The 21,803-nt window shown below is 44.9% G+C and overlaps 1 protein-coding gene across 3 annotated transcripts in view; it reads right to left on the reverse strand.

Moving 5' to 3' along the window:
- The window catches only part of TRAK2 (trafficking kinesin protein 2), a 248,713-nt gene that overhangs the window by 195,780 nt on the left and 31,130 nt on the right, over positions 1-21,803 (reverse strand). For all 3 annotated transcript variants that reach the window (XM_029606260.1, XM_029606261.1, XM_029606259.1), the window contains exons 2-3: positions 3,971-4,297; positions 2,178-2,372 (exon numbers count right to left, since the gene is read on the reverse strand). In XM_029606260.1, coding sequence (XP_029462120.1) covers positions 2,178-2,372; positions 3,971-4,007 — 232 coding nt within the window. In that variant the 5' untranslated portion in view covers positions 4,008-4,297. The remainder of the gene's footprint in view (positions 1-2,177; positions 2,373-3,970; positions 4,298-21,803) is intronic.

The following is a 21,803-nucleotide window of genomic DNA, read 5'->3' on the forward strand; positions in this document are numbered from 1 at the left end:
TTGTTGTCACCCAGGTCCTTAATGAGCTGGTCCAGCTCCTCGCCAAACAGCAGCTTGCCCTTAAAGGGGAAGGAACCTAACCTCGCCTTAGAGTTGGCATCCGCCGACCAACGACGGAGCCAGAGCAACCTCCTGGCTGAGACCGCCGAGGACATAATGCGAGCCGATGTGCGCAACAAGTCATACAAGGCATCCGCTGTGTAAGCGACCGCTGCTTCAACACAATTCGCCTGCTCAGCCTCGCCCGGAGGGAGCTCCTGCATGGTCAGCAGCTGCTGAACCCAGCGGAGGTTGGCCCTCTGCACAAGGCTGCTGCAAGCCGCCGCTCGAACCCCCAGTGCCGCCACGTCAAAAATGCGTTTTAATAAAACCTCAAGCTTGCGGTCTTGGAGGTCCTTCAACACTATACCTCCCGTCACTGGGATAGTTGTATGCTTTACCACAGCCGTGACAGCCGAATCTACCGCGGGTGTCTTCAAAAGCTCCAAGGAATCCTTGGGTAAGGGATATAGCCTTTCCATGGCTCGATTCACCCGCAGGGAAGCCTCCGGGAGCTCCCATTCCTTGGAAACGATCTGTAAGACCTTGTGGTGAAAGGGAAAGGTCTGCGGGGGAGCTCTAATCCCTGCCATTGCGATATCCCCTGTAGACGTGTCCGCCTCCTGAGGCGGAGTCGTCAACTCCAGCTCCTGCAACACGTGGAGAATAAGGGAGCTTAATTCTTCCTTTCCAAACAAGCGGAGTACCTGGGGATCATCCCCAGCTACAGCCCCCGGGTCGTCGGCCAACAGCAAGTCCGGAGCCCCCGGGGATTCCGGTGCGGCTCCTGTGTCTCCCAGGTCCTCGGCCCCACCCCCCCTCGGGCGGGGACCCTTGGTCCCGGAGGACCCCACGTCCGGTGGGCTGCCCCTTGAGATGGGGGCGATCTTGGGAACCTTCGGGGGAGCGGGAGCCTCTGCCTCCCAGCCGGATTCTGCCTGCAAAAAGGCTTTGTGCATTAAAAGCACAAAATCGGAAGAAAATGGCACTGACCGTTTTAGATCTTTCTTCGGACCATCCGAGGAAGGGGGGCCGCGAGGAGACCCCGAATCGGCCTGGGAGCACAGGCTCTGTGCCTCAGGAGAAGGAGGAGGGGAGATTTCCTCCTCCGATGCTGAACAGGCAGCCTGCCGCGTGGCCAAAATGGCCGCCGCACTCCTCCCCGGTGGAGGAGGGGCCGGAGGACGACTGCCAGAAACGCTGCTGTGCCGCTCCGGAGAGAGGAGAGAAGATCGGCTGCGGGCAGCGCTCGGCCCCCCCGAGGGTCCCTCGCCCCCGGGAACACATCGGGGGCAGAGACCCCCGCGGGAGAGTCGCGCCCCCGCCTCTCCACAGGTCAGGCAGACCGAAGATCGCGGCATCGGCACCGCGAACGGAGCAGCACTAAAAAAAATGGCGCCAAAAACGCTCAGAGAGGAGAGCCCCACAGCAAACGCGCGCCGGGTGAGCTAGCCACCCCCTCCGGGGTCCGAGCAGGCACGGGCAGGCCGGGGTCAGTAGGAATGAGCACACTGCCTGTCCCCAACAGGACTTAAACGGCTCTGTAAGTAAAAAATTTAAACTTTTTTTTTTTTTTTTTTTTTAAAACCCCCTTCAGGACTAAAGCCTGGAATTGGGGGGGGAGGGTGACCGGCCCACCGGTAAGCTCTCCCCCAGCCTGCGGACACACTAACCCGGGAATATCAGAAGGGTACTACCCTCCGAGCCTGCCTCACACTAATCCCTAGCTGCGCAGCGCAAGACACTCACAGAAACAGTCACACAGACCGACAGACAGACAGAGGAGAGAAAGGAAGCATCCAATGATCTTATCCCCTGTCCTACCTTACACTTTATATTGTATTTAATTTATTTCATTTTAATTTTCCCAGGAGCAGGACCGCAGGTTATGCCTCTCAATCTGCTGGAGTCAGAGATTATACTGAAGGGTCGCAGGTGGCACACCAGTGTATATAGGGGTGCTTTCAGTTTTCTCTCTGACTCCATCTGCTGGAGGGGAGGCATAACCCAGCTGTCTGGACTGATCCTGGTACGTACTGGGAACATAGTTTGAATACTCAGGTCAGTGGATACAATAATGTGCAGTTTTGCCTGTCAGTAATACTTGTGCAGTGGAAGGTGTACTCAGAAATACTCACTCATGTAACGAAAGGTCTCCTCGGCAAGCATTGGGGACAGCGAGTTAGATGCATTTTTATGGGGTGAAGGAGACTCAATCCAATCCTGGTCATCATAAAGATACAGAGAGTCTACACGCAGTTTATACTGGGGTAACTGATCTTCCAGAAGGCTTACAAGCTCAACCTCAGGAATATCCTCACTGGGGCACACAGCTGGAGAAAAAAATTCAGATGTTATGAAATAAAACATATATAGACACAAACATTACTTAGATGGCCAATGATCCCCATCACAAACCCAAATATGAAGTTCAATTAGAGATTTGAAAATAAGTTTGCAAAATCAGAATTTGCTATTGTGATGTTCCTTTACTGGGATATGCTGGTTTTCAAGGTGGTCAAAGATAAATCATTTTATAAGCTTCCCAAGCACAGGTCTTAGTTGATTAATCTAAAAAAAACGATTCTACATATACAGAAAACCAAGTTTTTGAATTATTCTAAGGAACCAGTTTGCCATTGGCTGTGTATCTTCCTCACAGAAAGAAGAATGCACTAGAACAGAAATTGTAATTGCTTCTCTGAAAGATATGTCTACTTTCTAACCTTTTGTCACAAACTGAAGTACCTTTTTAACTTTCAAATATTTTTCATAAATTAAAAGATTAAGAAATATGAATCATAGAAAATTGTGAATGAATTAAAGCCATATGACCTCTCCAGTTTATTCCCCTGCTCCATCAGCATCTGAGCTCATTGATTCCACTTCAATGTATGTTTGGTTAAACCTATGTTAAGTCTCAGAAAAGAACCTGTACAGAAAACATTTTATTAAATATTCATTAGGCCTGTCCATATCCTTAGAGGAAAAATTAGCCATTTACAGCATAAATGACACTTAATCTTGGACATGAGTGATATTTTTACGCCCTCGCTGAATTTACATCACCTTGGTGTGGATAATAGCCCCTGGTACAGCTAGCATGCACAACCTCACTCAACTCACTTATCAGTTCTGACTGATTCATTCATAACTTATATGTCTAATAATCACATTGCGCTTACTCTCCTCCTTTCCGAATTTGAACATTTACAGACTCCACACTCGTTGCTCAGTCTCACAAACCTTGTAACTTTTCTGAGTTCCTGTATTTCTTTAACAATGTGGTGATGAGAACTGCATATACTATTCAAAGGAACTTGCATAAGATCACTTCCCTATCATAAATTCCTCTGCGAACACAAGTAATTTAATAGTTTTAAGAGGCCCTCTGCAAAAAAAAAAAGGATGAGCATGTTTTTTTACCCAGCAGTTTCTACCTGCTCAATCAAAACCAGAGCTGGGATCTGGCACCATAAGCCTTCATTTGCAACTACATGGGGATTTTTCCTCTATTTTATATCCCCTCCCAACTTACGTTTAGTCAAGTCACTACAGTGAGGGTCCTGGGCCAGGGCTCCTTCTGGAATCCAGTCATTAGATATCACCCTTAAGCAATGACCATGACTCAGACTCCTCCTCAACCCCGGGAATTGTCAACACTGCCTCCACAGCATCCCTAACCCCCCAGCCGACCTGGGGGACCAAACGCATGCCAGTGCACAGGACTTATTCACTTGCTGAGCCACCAGATCAACAAGGTAACAACACTTATGAAATACTGCACAAGATACAGACGATACAAAGTTTAGATCTAACTTTGCTGTTCCTGCCCAGATATAATTTTTTGTATGAAGTCTGAGCTTTATCACTGGAGCATTATTTTAAGCTACTTCATTTCTGCCATCTAAATTCTGCCTCCTCAACCTACCAGTGATGGTCTGTAAGTCTCTCTGATCGATATTCATGAGGTTACTTTAACTGGAAATTGCATCCCATGGCCCAGTTCTGCCTGGTCTCTTCCTCTGGCCTTCCTGTATGATGGATTTTGTTTCAGGTTAGAGAAAACAGCATCCAGCTAACAGTCCCAGCAAGAACATGTCCCATTCAGAAGGTTGGCTCGCAACTTTTGTGTTCTGTGTTGCTCAAGGTGAACCATATGCTTGAATGAAGTGAAATGTTCGGGGCTTGGATTTTAGGTCATGATCCAGAATGATGCAAAAGTTCACATTCCAATCCGTCTTTAATCAAGCAACACCTAAAGGCAAACAAATGGCAATTAACACTTGGGATTCTAAATCATCTGAACCAACCTGCAGCAGAAAAAAAAAACTTGATAAGCAGAGAAATTTAATACACAAGTTTCAGGAAGTGTTAATCAATTTTAGTACAAAAATAGACGAAGTGGTAGTGAACTGCACATTTTGTCAGGCAAAGAATACCACCCCAGATTTACAGTACTATAAAATGAAAAACAAACGAAGAAAGACTGGCACAAGACCATCGCTCTATAGCAGTTATTTGTGAAGGTGGAGTTGTTTAACTGTAATAGGTATTCTCAGATGACAACAGAACAAGCCACACAGACGGGTTATCTGACTTCCATCGCATGCCAACCTGGAACAGAATTCCAGAGCTTTACAGCAAATTCTTTCCAAGCATTCATAGGAACAAAGGTCAAAAGAGCATTCAGTGGGGAGGAGGGTAAATTGTACAGCTCATTATTTTGCTGTCACTAGAGAACACCTATATTAACAAGCAAGCAATTTTACTTTCTTTGATAAGAAACAGATAATGAGTTATACAGATAGGACCTCCTAGCTAAGGGTCTTCTTCAAATAAAAAGGGAAAAAAAAAACAATTGTCAACGGATGATAAAGAGTGGGAGCAACAAAGGGTAGTAGTAAATTGAGTTCACTCTGAGGAAAGACAGACTATCAGTGGTGTGCCGCAGAGACTGGTCCTTGGTCAGGTTCTGTTCAGTATTTTCACGAGTGATATTCTAGAAGGGCTATTAAGGTAAGGTTTGCCTTTTTGCAGATGATACCAAAATCTGCCTCAAGGCAAACATCCTGGAAGGTGTGCAAAACATGAGGCATGAACTAGTGAAGCTTGAAAAATGGTTTAGCATTTGGCAGCTAAGATTTAATGCTAAAAATACAAAGTCATGCTTTTGGGTAATAAAATTTCTACAGAGTAATACAGTACAGGAGGTTAAATTCTGTGCACAAAACAAGATGGGGATAGGAGGGACGATCATATCAGATGATGATCTTAAGTTAACCAAAACAGGTAGATAAAGCAGTATTTCCCAACCTTTTCTAGCCCAAGGCACACCTACATTAATAAAAATGTGTGGCACACCAACTTCCACAAAGTAGGCAGTGTAGACATGGAAAGGATTCATACAGTCAAAAGAAGAGCTAGAGAGACACAGTCCCACCAGTCTCTTTTCCAAATTTTAAAACAATGGGAGAGGGCAGAGACACACATGAACTCATCACAATGGGCCAGTTCCCTCTACAAATGCAGAAGGGAGAAGTTAGCATGATACTGGCATCTAACTTGGTTATCTTGGCTGCTGCATGTGGCTGCCAGAGCCCATTTACTGCTGCTGCTCCCAACAATCACATCCAGTGTTCAATGCATAATCTCCCCATCTCACTCAGCCTGGGGATAAGAGAGACTGAAAGGAGAAAGCTTAGGAAGGGAAGAGTGTTTTAGGTCCTGTGTGCATTGTGTATATCAAACAAAGCAGGCCCAGCTTTCCTTGCCCTCCCTGCATGCTGCCCATTAATTACCAGACTCGGGCTCAGGCTGTGGAGCTAGGAAGAGGCGGCATGCATTATTACTCATGTTCTCAGAAAGGAGTTCCTACATGTTTAAAAGCCACTACTAGTGTCTCTTGTTGCTGAGAGTCCTGACAGCAAAGCCCAGATGCTGGTCTGGATCAGAGTATTAGGGAGTGGTGACTTTACCGTGGCACATCTGATCAGCTTTGAATGCACACTGATTGGGAAATATGGAGCTAAAGTGACAGCAAATACCAGAAGGATACTTGGGAACACAGGGAGAGGAATGGCCAGCAGGAAAAAAAAAAGAACCAGTCCAAACCTAGCATCCTGATGGGATGCCATGTCTACAGTGTATTGGATGGTCAATGTGTGGAATGAACTCCACACTGCAGCCTTACAAATTGCCTCTAAGAAAGTAGAATTCATATTTGCAATTGACATCACAATAGTCCTTGATATACTCTATAAGGGCAGACCTGCCAAGGAGAGACAATCCAAGATACAATCTGATTTCCAATTAGAAATGGTGTCATTGAATTGATACTTCCCAATGAGATTCAAAGTCTTGTTTTCATGCATCTTTGGTTTCTTGGATCTTAAGAACAGATTACCACACTCTGGTAAGGAAGTTGAACCCTATCAAATCTTGGAGCTGATTGGACGCAAAACTTTGTGTCTGCCTTCCTAGTTGTAGGAAGCACAAACGAGCCGATTTGACGCACTATTTTACCCCTTATACAGTAAGGGGTAATAATAGCGCGTCGAAAATGCGTGGCCAACCCCCCCCCCCCTCCCGAAACTAATAGTGCCCGCAACATGCAAATGCATGTTGATGGGCTTATTAGTTATTCCCGCGCGATACAGAAAGTAATGCCTGCCCAAATCGACGCCAGTAAAATTGAGCGTCGACTGTCAAACCCGCTGATAGCCGCCGCTTCTGTCAAAAAGGAGGCGCTAGGGACGAGCTACTGTCCCTAGCTCCTCCTTTTTCCGCAGGCCCTCATTTAAATACTCGATCGTGCGCCCAGGAGAGTGGCCTGGGTGCTAGCCTCGGAGCGCCGGCTCTCCCGCGGTTTTTATTGTATCAGCCCGAATGTGTGGATGTTCCCACATCTTGATCTAGGCTTCTCACAGGAGAGGCTAGAAGGGCATCACCATCAATTCCTTTGGTGCATCAAGATATTTTAGGAAACCAAGAAAGGGGCCCTGGCCTTTCCTAACAACTCCAAATTAAATGTGATGGCTTTAGCCATCCTCTATATACCCTCTGGTGTAGAGTAATTGCAGGTTGGTTCCAGAAAGGATCTGTGGGAAAGCCTGGAGAATAACCCACTCAACAGATGAGCAAGGTTTGGAGTCCTCAGACTCCAACTCCACTAAGATGAAAGGAGTGGGGGGAGTTTCAGAATGTGCTGAGCTGTGCATAGAAGAAACTGAAGGCTTAGGTTTAGTAACCAGCTTAGAGTTGAGGTGGACAGGGATATAGGCACAACTCCTCACACCAAATCCTACCTTGATGTGGTCAGCACCAACAAGGAAGATCAACCCAGCATCCTTCAAATTCATAGAGATACAACTTGGCATGGATTAATAGTGTTGAATATCCTGGTGCATTGACTGGAGATCTCTTGAGGCCAACCTTTCTCTACCTTGATCACCACAAGTGACAATACTGGGGTAGACCTCAAAGGAGACTGGACATCCTCAAAAGCTGTGAAGAATTGTCTTTTGAAGATCTGAGTTTAGCTGTTCAGAAACTCGAACAGCTTGGCCTCTAAGGATAGCTGCTTAAGAACATGTGGAACATCCACATCCATCATATCTGAGCAATGGAAGTTTTGCATTGCCAAAGTATGCCAATGCATCATAGAAACATAGAAATGACGGCAGAAGAAGACCAATCTGTCCATCCAGTCTGCCCAGCAAGCTTCACACTTCTTTTTTCTCATGGCTCTTAGTAACCTTAGGTTCTATTTCCCTTTCACCCCCACTATTAATGTAGAGAGCAGTGATGGAGCTGCTTCCAAGTGAAATGTTAAGTTTGATTAGTTGGGTAAGCGGCAGCATAGTTCTCTGCCACTGAAGCAGAGATATGCGTGAAGTATTAGTTTTTCTTCTCCCCTGCCGTTGAAGCAGGGAGCTATGCTGGATATGCATTGAAAGTGAAGTATGCCTTGAAAGTCACATAAAATATCATCAAATATTGAAAAGCCTAATAATTGGTAATTGAATAAGCCTAATAATTGGTAATACCTATAGCCCATGAACCCATCCCTGTTTTTTTTTTTGGGGGTTTTTTCTTTTTTTAATTGGGAGATGGCAGCCCTCCATCCTTCTGCTCCGTGAAGGTGGAACACCAACCACTGGCATCCCGCTCCGTGAATGCCTCTGTGGCTACTGCCGCTCCGTGCAGTGTTTTGCTGCCTGCTCTTTTATACGCGTCCTCTAGACCTGATGGATCCACAGTGTTTATCCCACACCCCTTTGAAGTGCTTCACAGAGCATCAAGACCTCTGCCTGAAGCTTGGTAGTCATTTGTTATCTGAGCTCTTGTGATGACTTGACCAGGGAGAACAAGATTCGTCTCATGCTCTTGGGCCTATCTTTGTAGTGAGGGACCAAAATGGCTGAGAATTACTTTGGCAAGACCTGGCCACTAGCATGACTGTAGTCCACTACCTATGCCTTCTGCTTGGGTTTCAAGGTCAAATTTGGGTTAGGCATGGAGCTATCTTTCTCCATGCCCAAACCACTCTCAGCACCATCTTTATACAGAACCTACATTTGGGGAAACTGTGGCCTTAAGTATTAGTAGCACTTAACATAAAAAAATGGTCCCTCATGAATCATTAACTGTTTGTTTATAGAATTTTTCAAATCTTTCACAAGAATACCTTGTTAACTGCAAAACTGAAATTCCAAGAACAATTCTCAAATAAGATAACTAAAACAGAAAAAACAAAAGAAATTCAACATATGGTCCACCATTTTAAATGGGGAAAGGAGATAGAAGTATATCACAATAGGAGACACTGAAAAAAAGAAAAAATATACAATGAAGAGCATAAACCTGGGCAAAAGTTGCTAACTTAACTATTTCTATCACCACTTGATTCTATGGATCCATTTATTTTTTTCAAATCCAAAAAAGATCTTAATTGTTCAGAGGCAAAAAAATATATAGTTGAGCATAAGTAACTAAACATTTACAAAGATAATCTAAAAAGAAAGAAGTACCCAGAGACCAAGTCTCCTGGCACATAGACAAAAACATTTTCCTTTTTTCTTGAGTCAACTTAGTTACATCAGGAAAAACCCAAATATGTAAATTTCACTGATGCTTTCTGGAAACATAAATCTATTACCATGTTCAAGTCCTGCTTACATACCAAGGACGCTAGTAAAGTAGTGCTATTAGATTCTTCATATTCTGACCTTTCCAACACCTCTGTAAGATTCAGGCTATCTTTAGCTGGCAACACCATTTAATTTCCATTTTGTAAAGTCCTCCACTTCATAGGAAGATAATAAACTTTAATCAAGAAAGGAATGGCTTCAAATCACTATAGAAAGGATATCAATCAAATATATTTTCAAAAATTTCCATAGGAGAGAACCCATTTGGTTTGGGGAAGTTTTAAAAAAATAAATAAATAAAGATTCAATTGCCTCACTTAGTTTTAAAGTTATTCTAATCACCTGTAGTACATAATTTGTCTTGTATCAAAGAACCATTCACCACATTCTCTGTTTTCTTCCCCAAAATTCCAAATTCTTTAGAATCAGTATCTTATTTCTCATCAAGTGTTTTAATATTGACAATCAATGCAAAATTTATTGAAGAGTCCACTCTTACTAGGATAGCCCAAATGGCATCCAAAGTAACCACTCGGGGTTTTACAAGAGGAGGTAATAACTCACGATCTTGGAAAGGTACAATAACCGATGGCATCAGTGCAGGGCCTTCTGCAGAACAGTTTCTTCCCTGCAGCAGCTCAGAAAGCAAGGATGTCAGACTAAGTCTCTTCTCTTCCACTGATGCTTCTACTCTCCAGCAGTATTCTCCTCTACTCTCACAGCCCATCCCTGACGTCATCACTTGGCAAAGAGCTTGCCTCAGAACTCGAATGCTGCGTTCAGCACGGCAGTGGGGCAGAGTCTGGAAGGGATGATGACACCTCTTCCCCTGGTGGGTCTGACTCTTCTGCACTGGGTGCAAGAGCAGAGATCGCCTCTATAATTCCCAGGTTGTCCTCTAGAAAACAATCCAGTCTTTGAGAGAGTAAAGGAGTTGAAGACTCTGCACGTAACATTCTCAGTTTACCTTTCATTTAAGAGAGCATTTTGTCAAAGACAAAATGAGCTAAAACACAAAAAGAAAAGAGGAAAAAAAAATATATAGTTTGATGTTGCTTGGTGATCATGCCACCATCGACTCCTCCTCCCATGAGGAACATCTTTTGTGAGCACTTTGGCAAGGTTTAAAACTTCTGGCTTCTCTCTCAACCACTGTGAAAAAAATAAATGTGGCAAAATCAAAAAAGGTTAAAAATATTTAAAAAAGAAAAAGGCCATCCAGGCCACAAGAGTGTGGAATTGTAAAGCATGGCTCTGCATTGGTAGTGTGATGGAAGATGAAAAGAAAGAAAAACAATTGCCAAAATTCCTAACAAGGGGAACTTACAGAAAAGGATAGGAAGAAAGTACAAAAGGGCAGAAAAACAATTCTGTCCTGAGAGGAAGAGAGGCAGACAGCTGCAGAGCATCCCACTTGTAAAGGCAGAAAGAACATTTAGGAATTGAGGGCCCATAGGCACACAGGAAACCTCACTCATGCCTGAAAAGAATTTGCTAGAAAGCTCTAGAGGTTCTGTTTGATGTTGGCATGCAATGGAAATCAAATGAACCATCTATGTGGCTCATCTATTTATCATCAAAGAACATCTGTTGAAGATTCCAGTGGTTTTTAAATTTTGGGTCATGCCCCAGTACTGGATTGTGCCATGCCAGTGACTAGGTCACAGCCCAAATACACAGAAGATGAAAGACTGCTCCATCACAGCTTATGAGGAACTGTTTATTTCAGTAATTTGTTATGGAAGGTTATAAGCCAGGCCAGGGAATGAGTTTCAGTTACTAAAGGCTACAAGTTTCTGACAAGTGCCTGTAGTTTGGACTAAATCAAAACCAAACAGACCATCACTATATTCCTTTTCTATACCCACTAAAATACTGATCAGTGTGGCTTATACTGTTTTAAGTGTTTCAATAATCATTTTATGTTTAAATTCTTTTCCTTCTCTGGAAAAATTTCCCCTTGTACCGAAGTTTCATAAATGATTTATTCTTGATATTAAGTTGTCACTAAGAACAAAGATGTATGTTATCCTTCCAGCTCACATGTGCTTTATATTTACACAATATGGCTTGATATAAAAAAAAAGTAAATATGCAGATTAATACAATGCTGTGTGAGAGAGACATCTACTGGCAGACATATTTCTCCATTTGATTTGAAGCATCCCAATAAAAGTACAATTCCCCTACCAATTAACAGTAAACAACATAATTCACCATAAAATTTATGCTACTTGTTATAGATTAACTTTATACATCAAAGAATTTAAATCCTAACATGCTTAGCTATGTAAGAAAACAAGCTTGTGCGGAGCATGGTTCTCTATTAACTACATTTCTAGGCTCACCAGTAATGTATTAGACAATTCCTTAATTTCCCACACAATTATAATGCAATCCCATTTGACTCTTGCAACATTTCCCTTCAAGTACGTGGTGGTTGTGTAAAGATTCTACATCAGCCAGGTAAGCAATGGGTTGCAAGGGTGTTAAAATATTTAGAACAAGCCATTAAACCCGTGAAAACAGGTTAGATTAAAAAAAAAATTTCGGTTAGTTTTCGGACACGGCACTCTTCTACACTTCTTCTCCCTCACTCCCCCTTCCCCGCGCTCATTCACCTCGGTTACTCACCCTCCTCCCTCCACTCACCTCCCTTCCTTCCCCTGCCCCCACTCAAACTCCCTTCCCTCAGTCTTACCCTCTTTCTCCCACTGCCTCCATCTCCTCTCACTGAAACCCCCTTCCCTCACTCTCACCTTCCCCCCCCCCCCATTCTCACTCCCTCCCCTTCCCTCCTCAGTCATTGCTATGTGACTCGAGAATGTCACTCTTCTACACTTCTTCTCCCTCACTCTCCCTTCCCCTCGCTCATTCACCTCGGTCACTCACCCCCCTTCCTCCACTCACCTCCCTTCCCCTCCCCTGCCGCTACTCAAATTCCCTTCCCTCACAGTCTTACCCTCTTTCTCCCACTGCCTCCCTCCCCTTTCACTCAAACCCCCTTCCCTCACTCCCACCTCCCCCCCTCATTCTCATTCCCACTCCCTCCCCTCCTCAGTCTCTCAACCACCCTCTCCCAATCCCATCCCCTCCCCTCTCAGTCACTACGCTATGTGACTTACTCCTTTCCCTGTGGCACGGCATGTCGGTCAGAGCTCGCGACGTTCCGGCTGTCCCAACTCCCTCCCCACTTCCCCGGCGGTGGAGGGACAGGCTCGTTATATCCCAGCTCCCCCTCGGCGTGTCAAAGTTTGCTCTTTCTCCGACTCGTGCCGCCACGGACCCTGCGCTTCTCTCGATACTCGATGTAGGTGGGGGGAGGGAGCGCGCGTGTGGATCTCAAGCTCACGCACCTGTTCCCGTCCTGCTCCTTCCCTTCCGGCTCGCACATGTCGCTCAGAGCTCTCTGTTCCATGCGTTGGCGGCAGAGCTGCTCTCTACTGCGCATTTGTGGCATGTCGGTCAAGCCTCATTTATCTAGATAGATAGCTGCCAGACAAAATTTTTAGATGCCAGGGAAATTATTTTTTTTTTTCTAATTTATGCTTTTTTGCTCTGTTAAATTTGTATTTTGGTGAGGATTATTATTGCCAGAGCACAGCTGCCGGTTATGGTATCCCCTGGATTTGGAGCAGGCTAGACTCTGGAATATTTGGCTTCTTCAGGAGCAGAACTGGCCTGCCACCAGAATCTTCTGCCTGTACCGGTCACCTCCCCCTTAAGCCCTCAGTTCTTAACTAGAACGCACAGGGATTAAAAGGCACCCACTAAGACAGGGCAAGACTGGAACAAAATAAGAAGAAAAGGGTGCCTTCAAAGACAAGACAGACACAGAACAAACAAACTGGAAGGCCAGCAGAACCAGAACCAAACTAGGACAAAACAAGTCAGGATTAAGGCAAGAACAGAAAAGAACAAACAAGACAATCAAACTCCAAAGAGCTAGTAAGCCTCAATACTTGAGCCAAATACAAGGCTAGGAACTAAACAAATACGGAGAGCAGGAAGGCCACAATACTCAGGCCAATATAGAACTAAGAACTATTTATTTAAATCATCTTATATTCTGCTATTTCCATATTGTTCAATGCAGGCAACGGTCCCGTGCGACCAGGGAGCAAAAATTGCTCACCTTGCAGTTGTCCGGGGAGGTGAAAAGGTTCACATCTGGGCTGCCACTGTCGGATTCAGGGACCACTCGTGCGGCTGAAAGGAGTGGCTTAGATGGTCCACCAGCACATTCAGAGTCTCGGGCAGGTATGTCACTCGCAGCGACATCCCCTGCGACAGGGCCCAGGACCAAATCTGCACCACCTCCCGACAGAGGAGGAATGATCCTGTGCCTCCCTGCTTGCTGATATACCACATCACAACCTGGTTGTCCATCCGAATCAGGACTTCCTTGTGTGACAACTGATCCTGGAATGCCCAGCGGGCGTAATGAATTGCCTGAAGCTCTAAGAGATTTATCTGGCAGAGAGCTTCCTGAGCAATCCAGTGACCTTGTGTATGGAGGCCATCCACATGGGCTCCCCAGTCCTGAGGAGAGGCATCAGTAGTAAGGATTACTTGAGGCAGGGCAGCCTGGAAGAGAATCCCCTGCTCTAAATTGGAGAGATTCTCCCACCAGGACAGAGAGATCCTCAGAGGTTGTGTGATGGAGACACAGGCCTCGAGGTTCTGGGATGCCTGTTGCCATTGTGACAGCAACGTCCATTGTGTCCTTCGCATGCACAGGCGGGAGAGCGAGGTAACATGGATTGAAGCCGCCATGTGACCCAACAAGTGAAACTGAAGGTGGGCACTCAAATGCTGACTGCTGCGTACGATGGTTGCCAACGACGCAAGGGCAAGGGCCCGATCGCAGGGCAGAAACACTTTCGCCTGCACCATGTTCAGCCTGGCTCCTATGAAGTCCAGCTAGGGAGAAGGGCAGAGGTGAGATTTTGAGAAAGTGCAGATATGTGAAGTCAGCATGTGTCTAAATGAATAAACAAACAAACACAACATTTTCTCCTACCCAATTATTTTTCGGAATCTTTCACTCGCAGCTATTCTCTAGAGCTTCTTCTATCATACACAAGGATAAAGATACACATATAAATATTCATACACACAAAAAACATACAACACTCCTGCTAGCATCCTGTCACCTTCTGCCACACATCCATAAAACTCTGGGGGTGACTCAGAACCAATGTCATAAAAAATTTCTTCATAGAAGGGATGGTGGAGGCTTGGAATGCCCTACCGGAGGAGGTGGTGAAGGAGAGAACAGTCAATGAATTCAAAGGGGCATGGGATAAACACTGTGGATCTCTAAAGGCTAGAAAACGAAAATGAGATAAGCATTCAGCAGGGTACCTTGCTGGTACTGCGGTTACTACCCTTAGTAGAAGGCATGGAGATTACTACCCTTAAGCGTAATGCTTTGATGCTTTAAATGCCACCAATATCACTTATTTAGTGACCATGGATGTAGTTTCCCTATATACAAACGTATCATAAGACACAGCATTGCAGATCATTTCTGATATTTTGGAAGAACAGCAGAAGAAAATAATTCCTATTTCATTTTTACTTTCCATAGCAGAGTTAGTCCTCAAACACAATTTTTTTTTGTTTGAGGATGAATTTTATTTGCAAACTCATGGAATTGCTATGGTCTCTTCAGCAGCTCCTTCAATAGCGAATTTAATAATGGATCAGTTGGAGAGAAAATTCATATATGTTTCATCATATTTTTCTCACAGATAATCTCATGGATGAGAGTTGAAGAGATGTCCCCCCTATTGGAGGTATAATTTATAAGTACTGTGATCTTACAGGAAGCAGCAGGTAGAAAACCAGTATTTGTCAGTAAGGCATCCTGAGTGACTGTCCCATTTTTTTTCTTGCTTCATCAACCTTGCCCAGACATGCTCATGCTGTGCCCCTAGAAGCAGGAGCATGAGCAAGGACTCTCATCCCATCCAGAAGGCCTGTTCACCTTTCTGGGAAGGGTGAAGTAATGCTATTATTTTTGGTATAAATATATTTTTTCTATTTTGTTGATATTTGGATGTCCTTTACAATTTTTCTTAGGCTTTCTGATGTGTATGAAGGAGTGTAAATGCATGTGTACAGAGTAGGTCCATGTCCATATATTGTATATTTATGAGAAAGAAGTATGAATGGGTGGGATGGAAGTGGGCAAGTGTAAACAATGTAGTGCAATGCTTCTGCAGCATGCAGAGTCTAGCAAAGCTGTTTTTCAACACACAAATGTCACAGTGTGTTGCGGCCGCCACACCTCTTCAAAATGGTCAGAAACAGTTCCACATCAAACTTTTGTGGAAATTTTTCTTAAGACATTGTTTCTGATTCCATTCTAATGGAATCAACTAAAAAGTAAAAGAAAATGTGCCACCGGCCAACTCCCATCATTTTTAATAGAAGGAAAAGCAAGTTTGTTTACCATAAACGGTGTTTCCGTAGATAGCAGGATGAATTAGCTATGCTGTCATGGAAGCTGTCTTCAGGTCCCGGGAGGTGGAGCTTTCCCAAGCAGAGGTTAGAGTTTTTTGTCCTCTGCGGCTGCGCGTGGGTTCCTGCGCAGAAAAGTAACAGATTCTCCTCAGTCTGTAATTAAGCTATAGCATGTTAGAAGTGAAGGCTCGACTAACCAGGGAGGAGGGTGGGTCAGCATGGCTAATTCATCCTGCTATCTACGGAAACACCGTTTACGGTAAGCAAACTTGCTTTTTCCCGTTGATAGCAGGGCTGAATAAGCCATGCTGTCATGGGAGTCCTAAGCTCCCGATCACGCTCTGTTAATAGACTTTCAATTATGCATGATCTGGATTTAGTGGTTGTGGACCCAGATCTGTCGTTAATGATGTTAGTACTGGTCTACCCAGTTTTGCATCCTCTCTTGACTACTGGTCTAGGCAGTAATGGGATGTAGAAGTGTGCAATGAGGACCATGTAACTGCCTTGCAAATGTCCCAGGTTGAACGTGGCGTAGATGGGCAACTGAAGTAGCTACGGCTCTCACTTGGTGAGCGTTTGACTGGGAAGGAAGCGGTAGGTTTCACTTCGCATAGCAGAACTGGATATTTTGCATAATCCAGCTGGATATAGTCCTCTGTGTTACCGGTAGACCCGGGGAATTTGGGTTGACGAATGTGTTCTATTTTTGTAGTAGGCTAGAGCTCTCTTGCAGTCCAATGTATGGAGTAAGTGTTCTCTGTCATTGGAATGTGGTTTTAGACAATATGTCGGCAGTTCAATAGATTGGTTCAAGTGGAACTGTGAAACTACCTTTTGTAGGAAGTTCAGATGAGTGCGGAGTACTGCTTTATGGTGATAAAACTGCAGATACGGAGGGTAATGAACCAAGCCTTGTAGTTCACTGACTCTGCGAGCTGATGTCACTGCGACCAGGAAAACTACCTTCCACGTGAGGTATTTTATGTGAGAAGAGGCCATAGGTTTGAAGGGAGAATGCATGAGCTGCTCCAAAACCTCATTTAGGTTCCACGATACTGGTGGTTTTGCAATTGGAGGTCGTTGGTGTGATAGACCCTTAAGGAAACAAGACAATAGCGGGTGTGTCAAAATTGGTTGACCGCCATGCGGTCTGTGATAGGCCACTATAGTGCTAAGATGCACCCTAATTGATGACGTTGCTAACCCCGACATATAGAGTGTATGTAGATAATCTAAAAGGGGTTCCGGTGAACAGTCTATAGGAGGAGGAACACCTCTGGATGTGCACCAGTCGGAGTAACGCTTCCATTTAAAACTGTAATTTCTCCTGGTTGATGGTTTACTAGATTCTAATATAATATCTTGGGCTTTAATCGAGATACCTTGTTCTGATAAAAGGAACCGTTCAATCTCCAAGCTGTTAAATGAAGGGACGAATGAAGAGGGTGGAGAAGTGTTCCCCCTTGTTGTATGAGAAGATCTGGCTGATTCGGTAAGCGTATCTGTTCTTCTATGGAGAGTTGTAACAGGTAACTGTACCATGGTTGCCTGGGCCAGGCTGGAGCTATTAGAATAAGTTGAGCAGAGTTCGCAATACATTGTTGTATTGTCCTTGTGATGAGAGGAATGGGTGGAAAGGCGTACATTAAGTTTTCTGTCCAAGGGATCAGAAAAGCGTCCTGTGCTATTCTTTTGTGACTGGGCCATACTGAGCAGAATCATGGAACTTGCATGTTTGCTTCTGTGGCAAAGAGGTCCATGGTTGGAATCCCCCATTCACTGAAAATGTTCTGAGCTACCTGTTGGTTGAGTGACCACTCGTGGGGATGGAATATCCGACTCAGATGGTCTGCTTGAGTGTTTATCACTCCGGGAAGGTATGTCACTTGGAGATAAATTGAATGTTGATGTGCATGTTGAAATATTTGGAGAGTTTCCTTGCAGAGGGACCATGAACCGGACCCGCCTTGCTTGTTTATGTAATACATGGCTACTTGTCGTCGGCCCTGTAGATGGTTTTGAAACGCTTTCAGTGCTAGACGGATGGCTCTGAGTTCCAGTAAGTTTATTTGTAAATTATGTTCTTGTGGGGTCCACAGTCCTTGTGTTTCCAAGAGGTCTAGATGTGCTCCCTACCCTTTGCGCGAGGCATCCGTGGTGAGGACTGCATTGTGTGGAGGAGGACTGAACAACATTCCTTTGGAAAGAACAGACTGTTTCAGCCACCAATTGACATCTTTTGTCATTTCGGAGGTGAGTAAGAGACGTGTTGTCAATAGTTGCCAGTGGATTCAGGGACAACCAACGAGCCATGACTTTGGGTAGATGACGTATGTGTAGTCTTGTATTGGGGACCGTGAAGATGGCTGCCACCAAATGTCCCAATATTTGGAGTATGTGTCGTGCGGATGGTCTGTGCATTGCCTTTATGGCAAGTAGCAATTTTTGCATCTCTTGTTTCCTGTCCTCTGGCAGGAAAGCTCTGCAGCGAGTGGTGTCCAATCGAGCTCCTATGAATTGTAGGACCTGTGTCAGTTGTAACATTGATTTCTGAAAGTTTACGACCAGATCCAATTTGTCCAAACAATCGATCACTTGATGAAGATGATCTATGAGTGCAGCAGGGGTCAAGGCTACTATTAGCCAGTCGTCCAGGTATGGGAAAATGCGCATGCCCTTCTGTCTGAGGTGTGCCACCACCACCACCATGCATTTGGTGAAAACCCTTGGGGCTGCCGACAAGCCGAAAGGAAGAACCTTGTATTGATAACTCTGTTTCTTGTATTGGAAGCACAGGTATCACCATGAGGAAGGATGCATAGGAACGTGTGTATAGGCGTCCTTCAAATCTATTGAGCACATCCAGTCGTTTCGTTGAAGGAGTAGCAGAATTGATTTGAGGGATACCATTTTGAATTTTTCCTTGTTGAGGCATTTGTTGAGCTCTCGAAGATCAAAGATTGGGTGAAGGCCACCGGATTTCTTTGGTATGAGGACATATGGGGAGTAGAAACACTTGTCTTGAGCTGTGTGTGGAATATGACGGATCGCTCCCAGTTGCTTGAGCGAGAGGATGGAACATCCTTATTGTATGGACCGGCGGATGAGGTAGGGAGAGGGTAGTTATGAATTGTAATTGGTACCCATTTTGCACAATGTCTAGGACCCAACGGTCTGACATTATCTGTGTCCATGCTTGAAAATGAGCTGTGATTCTTCCCGGTGGGTTTTGAGGTGGAGGTGGCGGCAAAAAACTTAAAAAGATTGTGAAGTTTTTGCTGTTGAGCCAGCGGGCGTTGAGTTCTTGGTTAACCCCTCCTGTTAAACTGTTGTTGTTGCTGTTGAGGGCGTTGGTATGGTTGGTAATCTGTATGGGCGACGCATATATTGGATACAGCGCGAGGATCCAAACTGACGTCGAGGCTGCTCTTTTTGTCGATGGGGCCTGTTGCTTCGCCGGTCCCGGCGAAGAATGTGTGTCTGATGGGGGGGCATTAGAGCCCTCTCTTTCACCGATTTTAAATTTTGGATCTTCTGGGCCCGCTGTCGTCGGGTTCTCGGCGACATTCTACCATAATGTGGGTAGTCGCCGTGAATATGTTCTGGGCCCAGACATCTGTAACACAAATCATGTCCATCTGTAATGGACATGATTTTTCCACATTTGCAGGGTTTAAAACCTGGCTGTCTACTCTGTTTTTGCGACATCTTGTTCTTGTCAGAAAAAATGCTGAGGAGAGAAGAGAAGCTCTGCGTGCGATCCCGCGCGCAGAAAAAACAGACTGAGGAGAATCTGTTACTTTCCTGCGCGAGAACCCACGCGCAGCCGCAGAGGACAAAAAACTCTAATCTCTGCTTGGGGAAGCTCCGCCTCCCGGGACCTGAAGACAGCTCCCATGACAGCATGGCTTATTCAGCCCTGCTATCGACGGGAAAAAGAAAAGTTAAAAAAATAATTTTCCTCCTATAGTAATGAGCGCTACATGAACAAATGGTAGGACAGCCAAATGCACTCCTATTCTGAACTGGAGTAAATATATTTGGGGTAAAGGCCTCAGTGAGATGACAAAAAGTCACATCTGGGGATGGTGGTGAATCACTAGTTATGAAAGGGAGCAGAGGTAGCGTGGAGCCCAATAATGGTGAATATACATGGGCTCCACTTCTGTACGCTTTAAATGTGTTTTCAGACCTTTCCAAATAACCTTTTAAAAGTTTGAAAATATATTAAACAGTGGATGAATATTCCCTTTTTTGAGAGTAAATATTCAGGAAAACCTGATATTTGATCAGGAAGCCAAAAAAGCAAGCTTGCTTACTGTAAACGGTGTTTTCCGTAGATAGCAGGATAAATTAGCCATGCTGTCTGGGATGTCCCTCTGAGCAGCTCGAGGCGGAAAACTTCTCTCCAGGTATACAGAGCTTTGCTCTGTGCACCTGCATGGCAGTTCCCGCATGACTGCCCCACTGTCCTTAATTATTAAGAAAGCATGGACGAGCAGTTAACAGCAAAAATGAGAAAGAGCAGATAAAAAGGACAAGAGACTGCCCATGGAGGAGCACGGGAACACATGGCTAATTCATCCTGCTATCTACGGAAAACACTGTTTCCGGTAAGCAAACTTGTTTTTCCCCCCATCGATAAGCAGGCTGAATTAGCCATGCTGTCTGGGAGTCCCCAGCTAAGGGAAGATTAAGCACACTGTTGACTATGTCAGAAAGTGACATTCTTTCCTGATTCAGATGAAACTCAGAGACCACTTGCGGGAGGAAGGAGGAATGGGTTCACAAGGTGACCTTATCATGGTAGAATTGTAAATAAGGTGGATAGTGGACTAGGGCCTGAAGTTCACTAACTTGCCTTGCTGAAGTTATTGCTAGTAGGAGTAACAATTTCCATGTCAATAATTTCATGGACGCGTTTTGCATCAGTTCAAAGGGTGGAAGCATACTTTTTTTTAACACCAGGTTAAAACTGGGGGACGGGGTTTTAGAGCACCCTTCATGAAACGAGACACCAACGGATGCATGGAGATTGAGGTTCCCTGCATGGAAGGATGATACGCCGCTATGGCGCTGAGGTATACTCTGATGGATGACACTGCCAGGCCAGAAGAATACAGCAAATGCATATATTGTAGCAATTGTTCCATCCAAATGGGTCTACTGACACCTTTGCACACCAGTGCAGGTATCTATGCCATTTGCCAGCATAACGTTTCCTTGTGGATGGCTTCCTGGAGGATTTTATAATGTCCTGAATTTCAGTCGGGAGAGGGAGGTGACTCAACACTTCCCTTTCAACCTCCAAGCTGTCAGATGCAGAGAGTCTTGCTTTGGATGAAGGAGTGTGCCTTCTTCCTGTGACAGCAGATCCACCCTGTTTCCCAGAGGGATTGGCAGCTGAATTGAGAGTTGAATGAAATAGGCGTACCATGGCTGCCTGGGTCACGCCGGTGCAATGAGGATGAGATCTAACTTTTCCGTGATGCATTTTTGGATTTCTCGACATATCAGAGATATCGGAGGGCATGCATAAAACAGGTTTCGCTCCCATGGGATCAGAAATGCATCCTGAGTGATTCTGCGCCTGCTTGGTTAAAGAGATCAAAAATTTGGCAGTTTTGCATTTGACTCTGTTGCAAATGGGTCCATGCAGGGTATTCCCCACTTCCTGAACAATATGTCTGCTACATCCTGATGCTGTGCCCACTTGTGGGGGTGAAAAATTCTGTTGAACCTGTCAGCTTCTGTGTTCTTGATACCTGGAAGGTCGGTCACCTGCAACTGAATTGAGTGAACTAGTTCCCATTCTAGGATTAGCACTCACTTCCTGCAAAGCATCCTGGAACCGAACCCACCTTCTTTGTTTAAATAAAACATGGCCATTTGATTGTCTGTGTAGACCACAGGTGGCAAACTCCGGTCCTCAAGGGCCACAAACAGGTCAGGTTTTCAGGATATCCACAATGAATATACATGAGATAGATCTGCATGCTCTGCCTCCAATGTATGCAAAGCTATCTCATGCATATTCATTGTGGTTATCCTGAAAACCTGGCCTGTTTGCGGCACTCGAGGACTGGAGTTTTCCACCTGTGGTGTAGACCATTACCCTCTTTCCCATGAGCAGATGGG

Source organism: Rhinatrema bivittatum, chromosome 6 (genome assembly GCF_901001135.1).
Source record: "Rhinatrema bivittatum chromosome 6, aRhiBiv1.1, whole genome shotgun sequence".
Classification (NCBI taxonomy): domain Eukaryota; kingdom Metazoa; phylum Chordata; class Amphibia; order Gymnophiona; family Rhinatrematidae; genus Rhinatrema; species Rhinatrema bivittatum.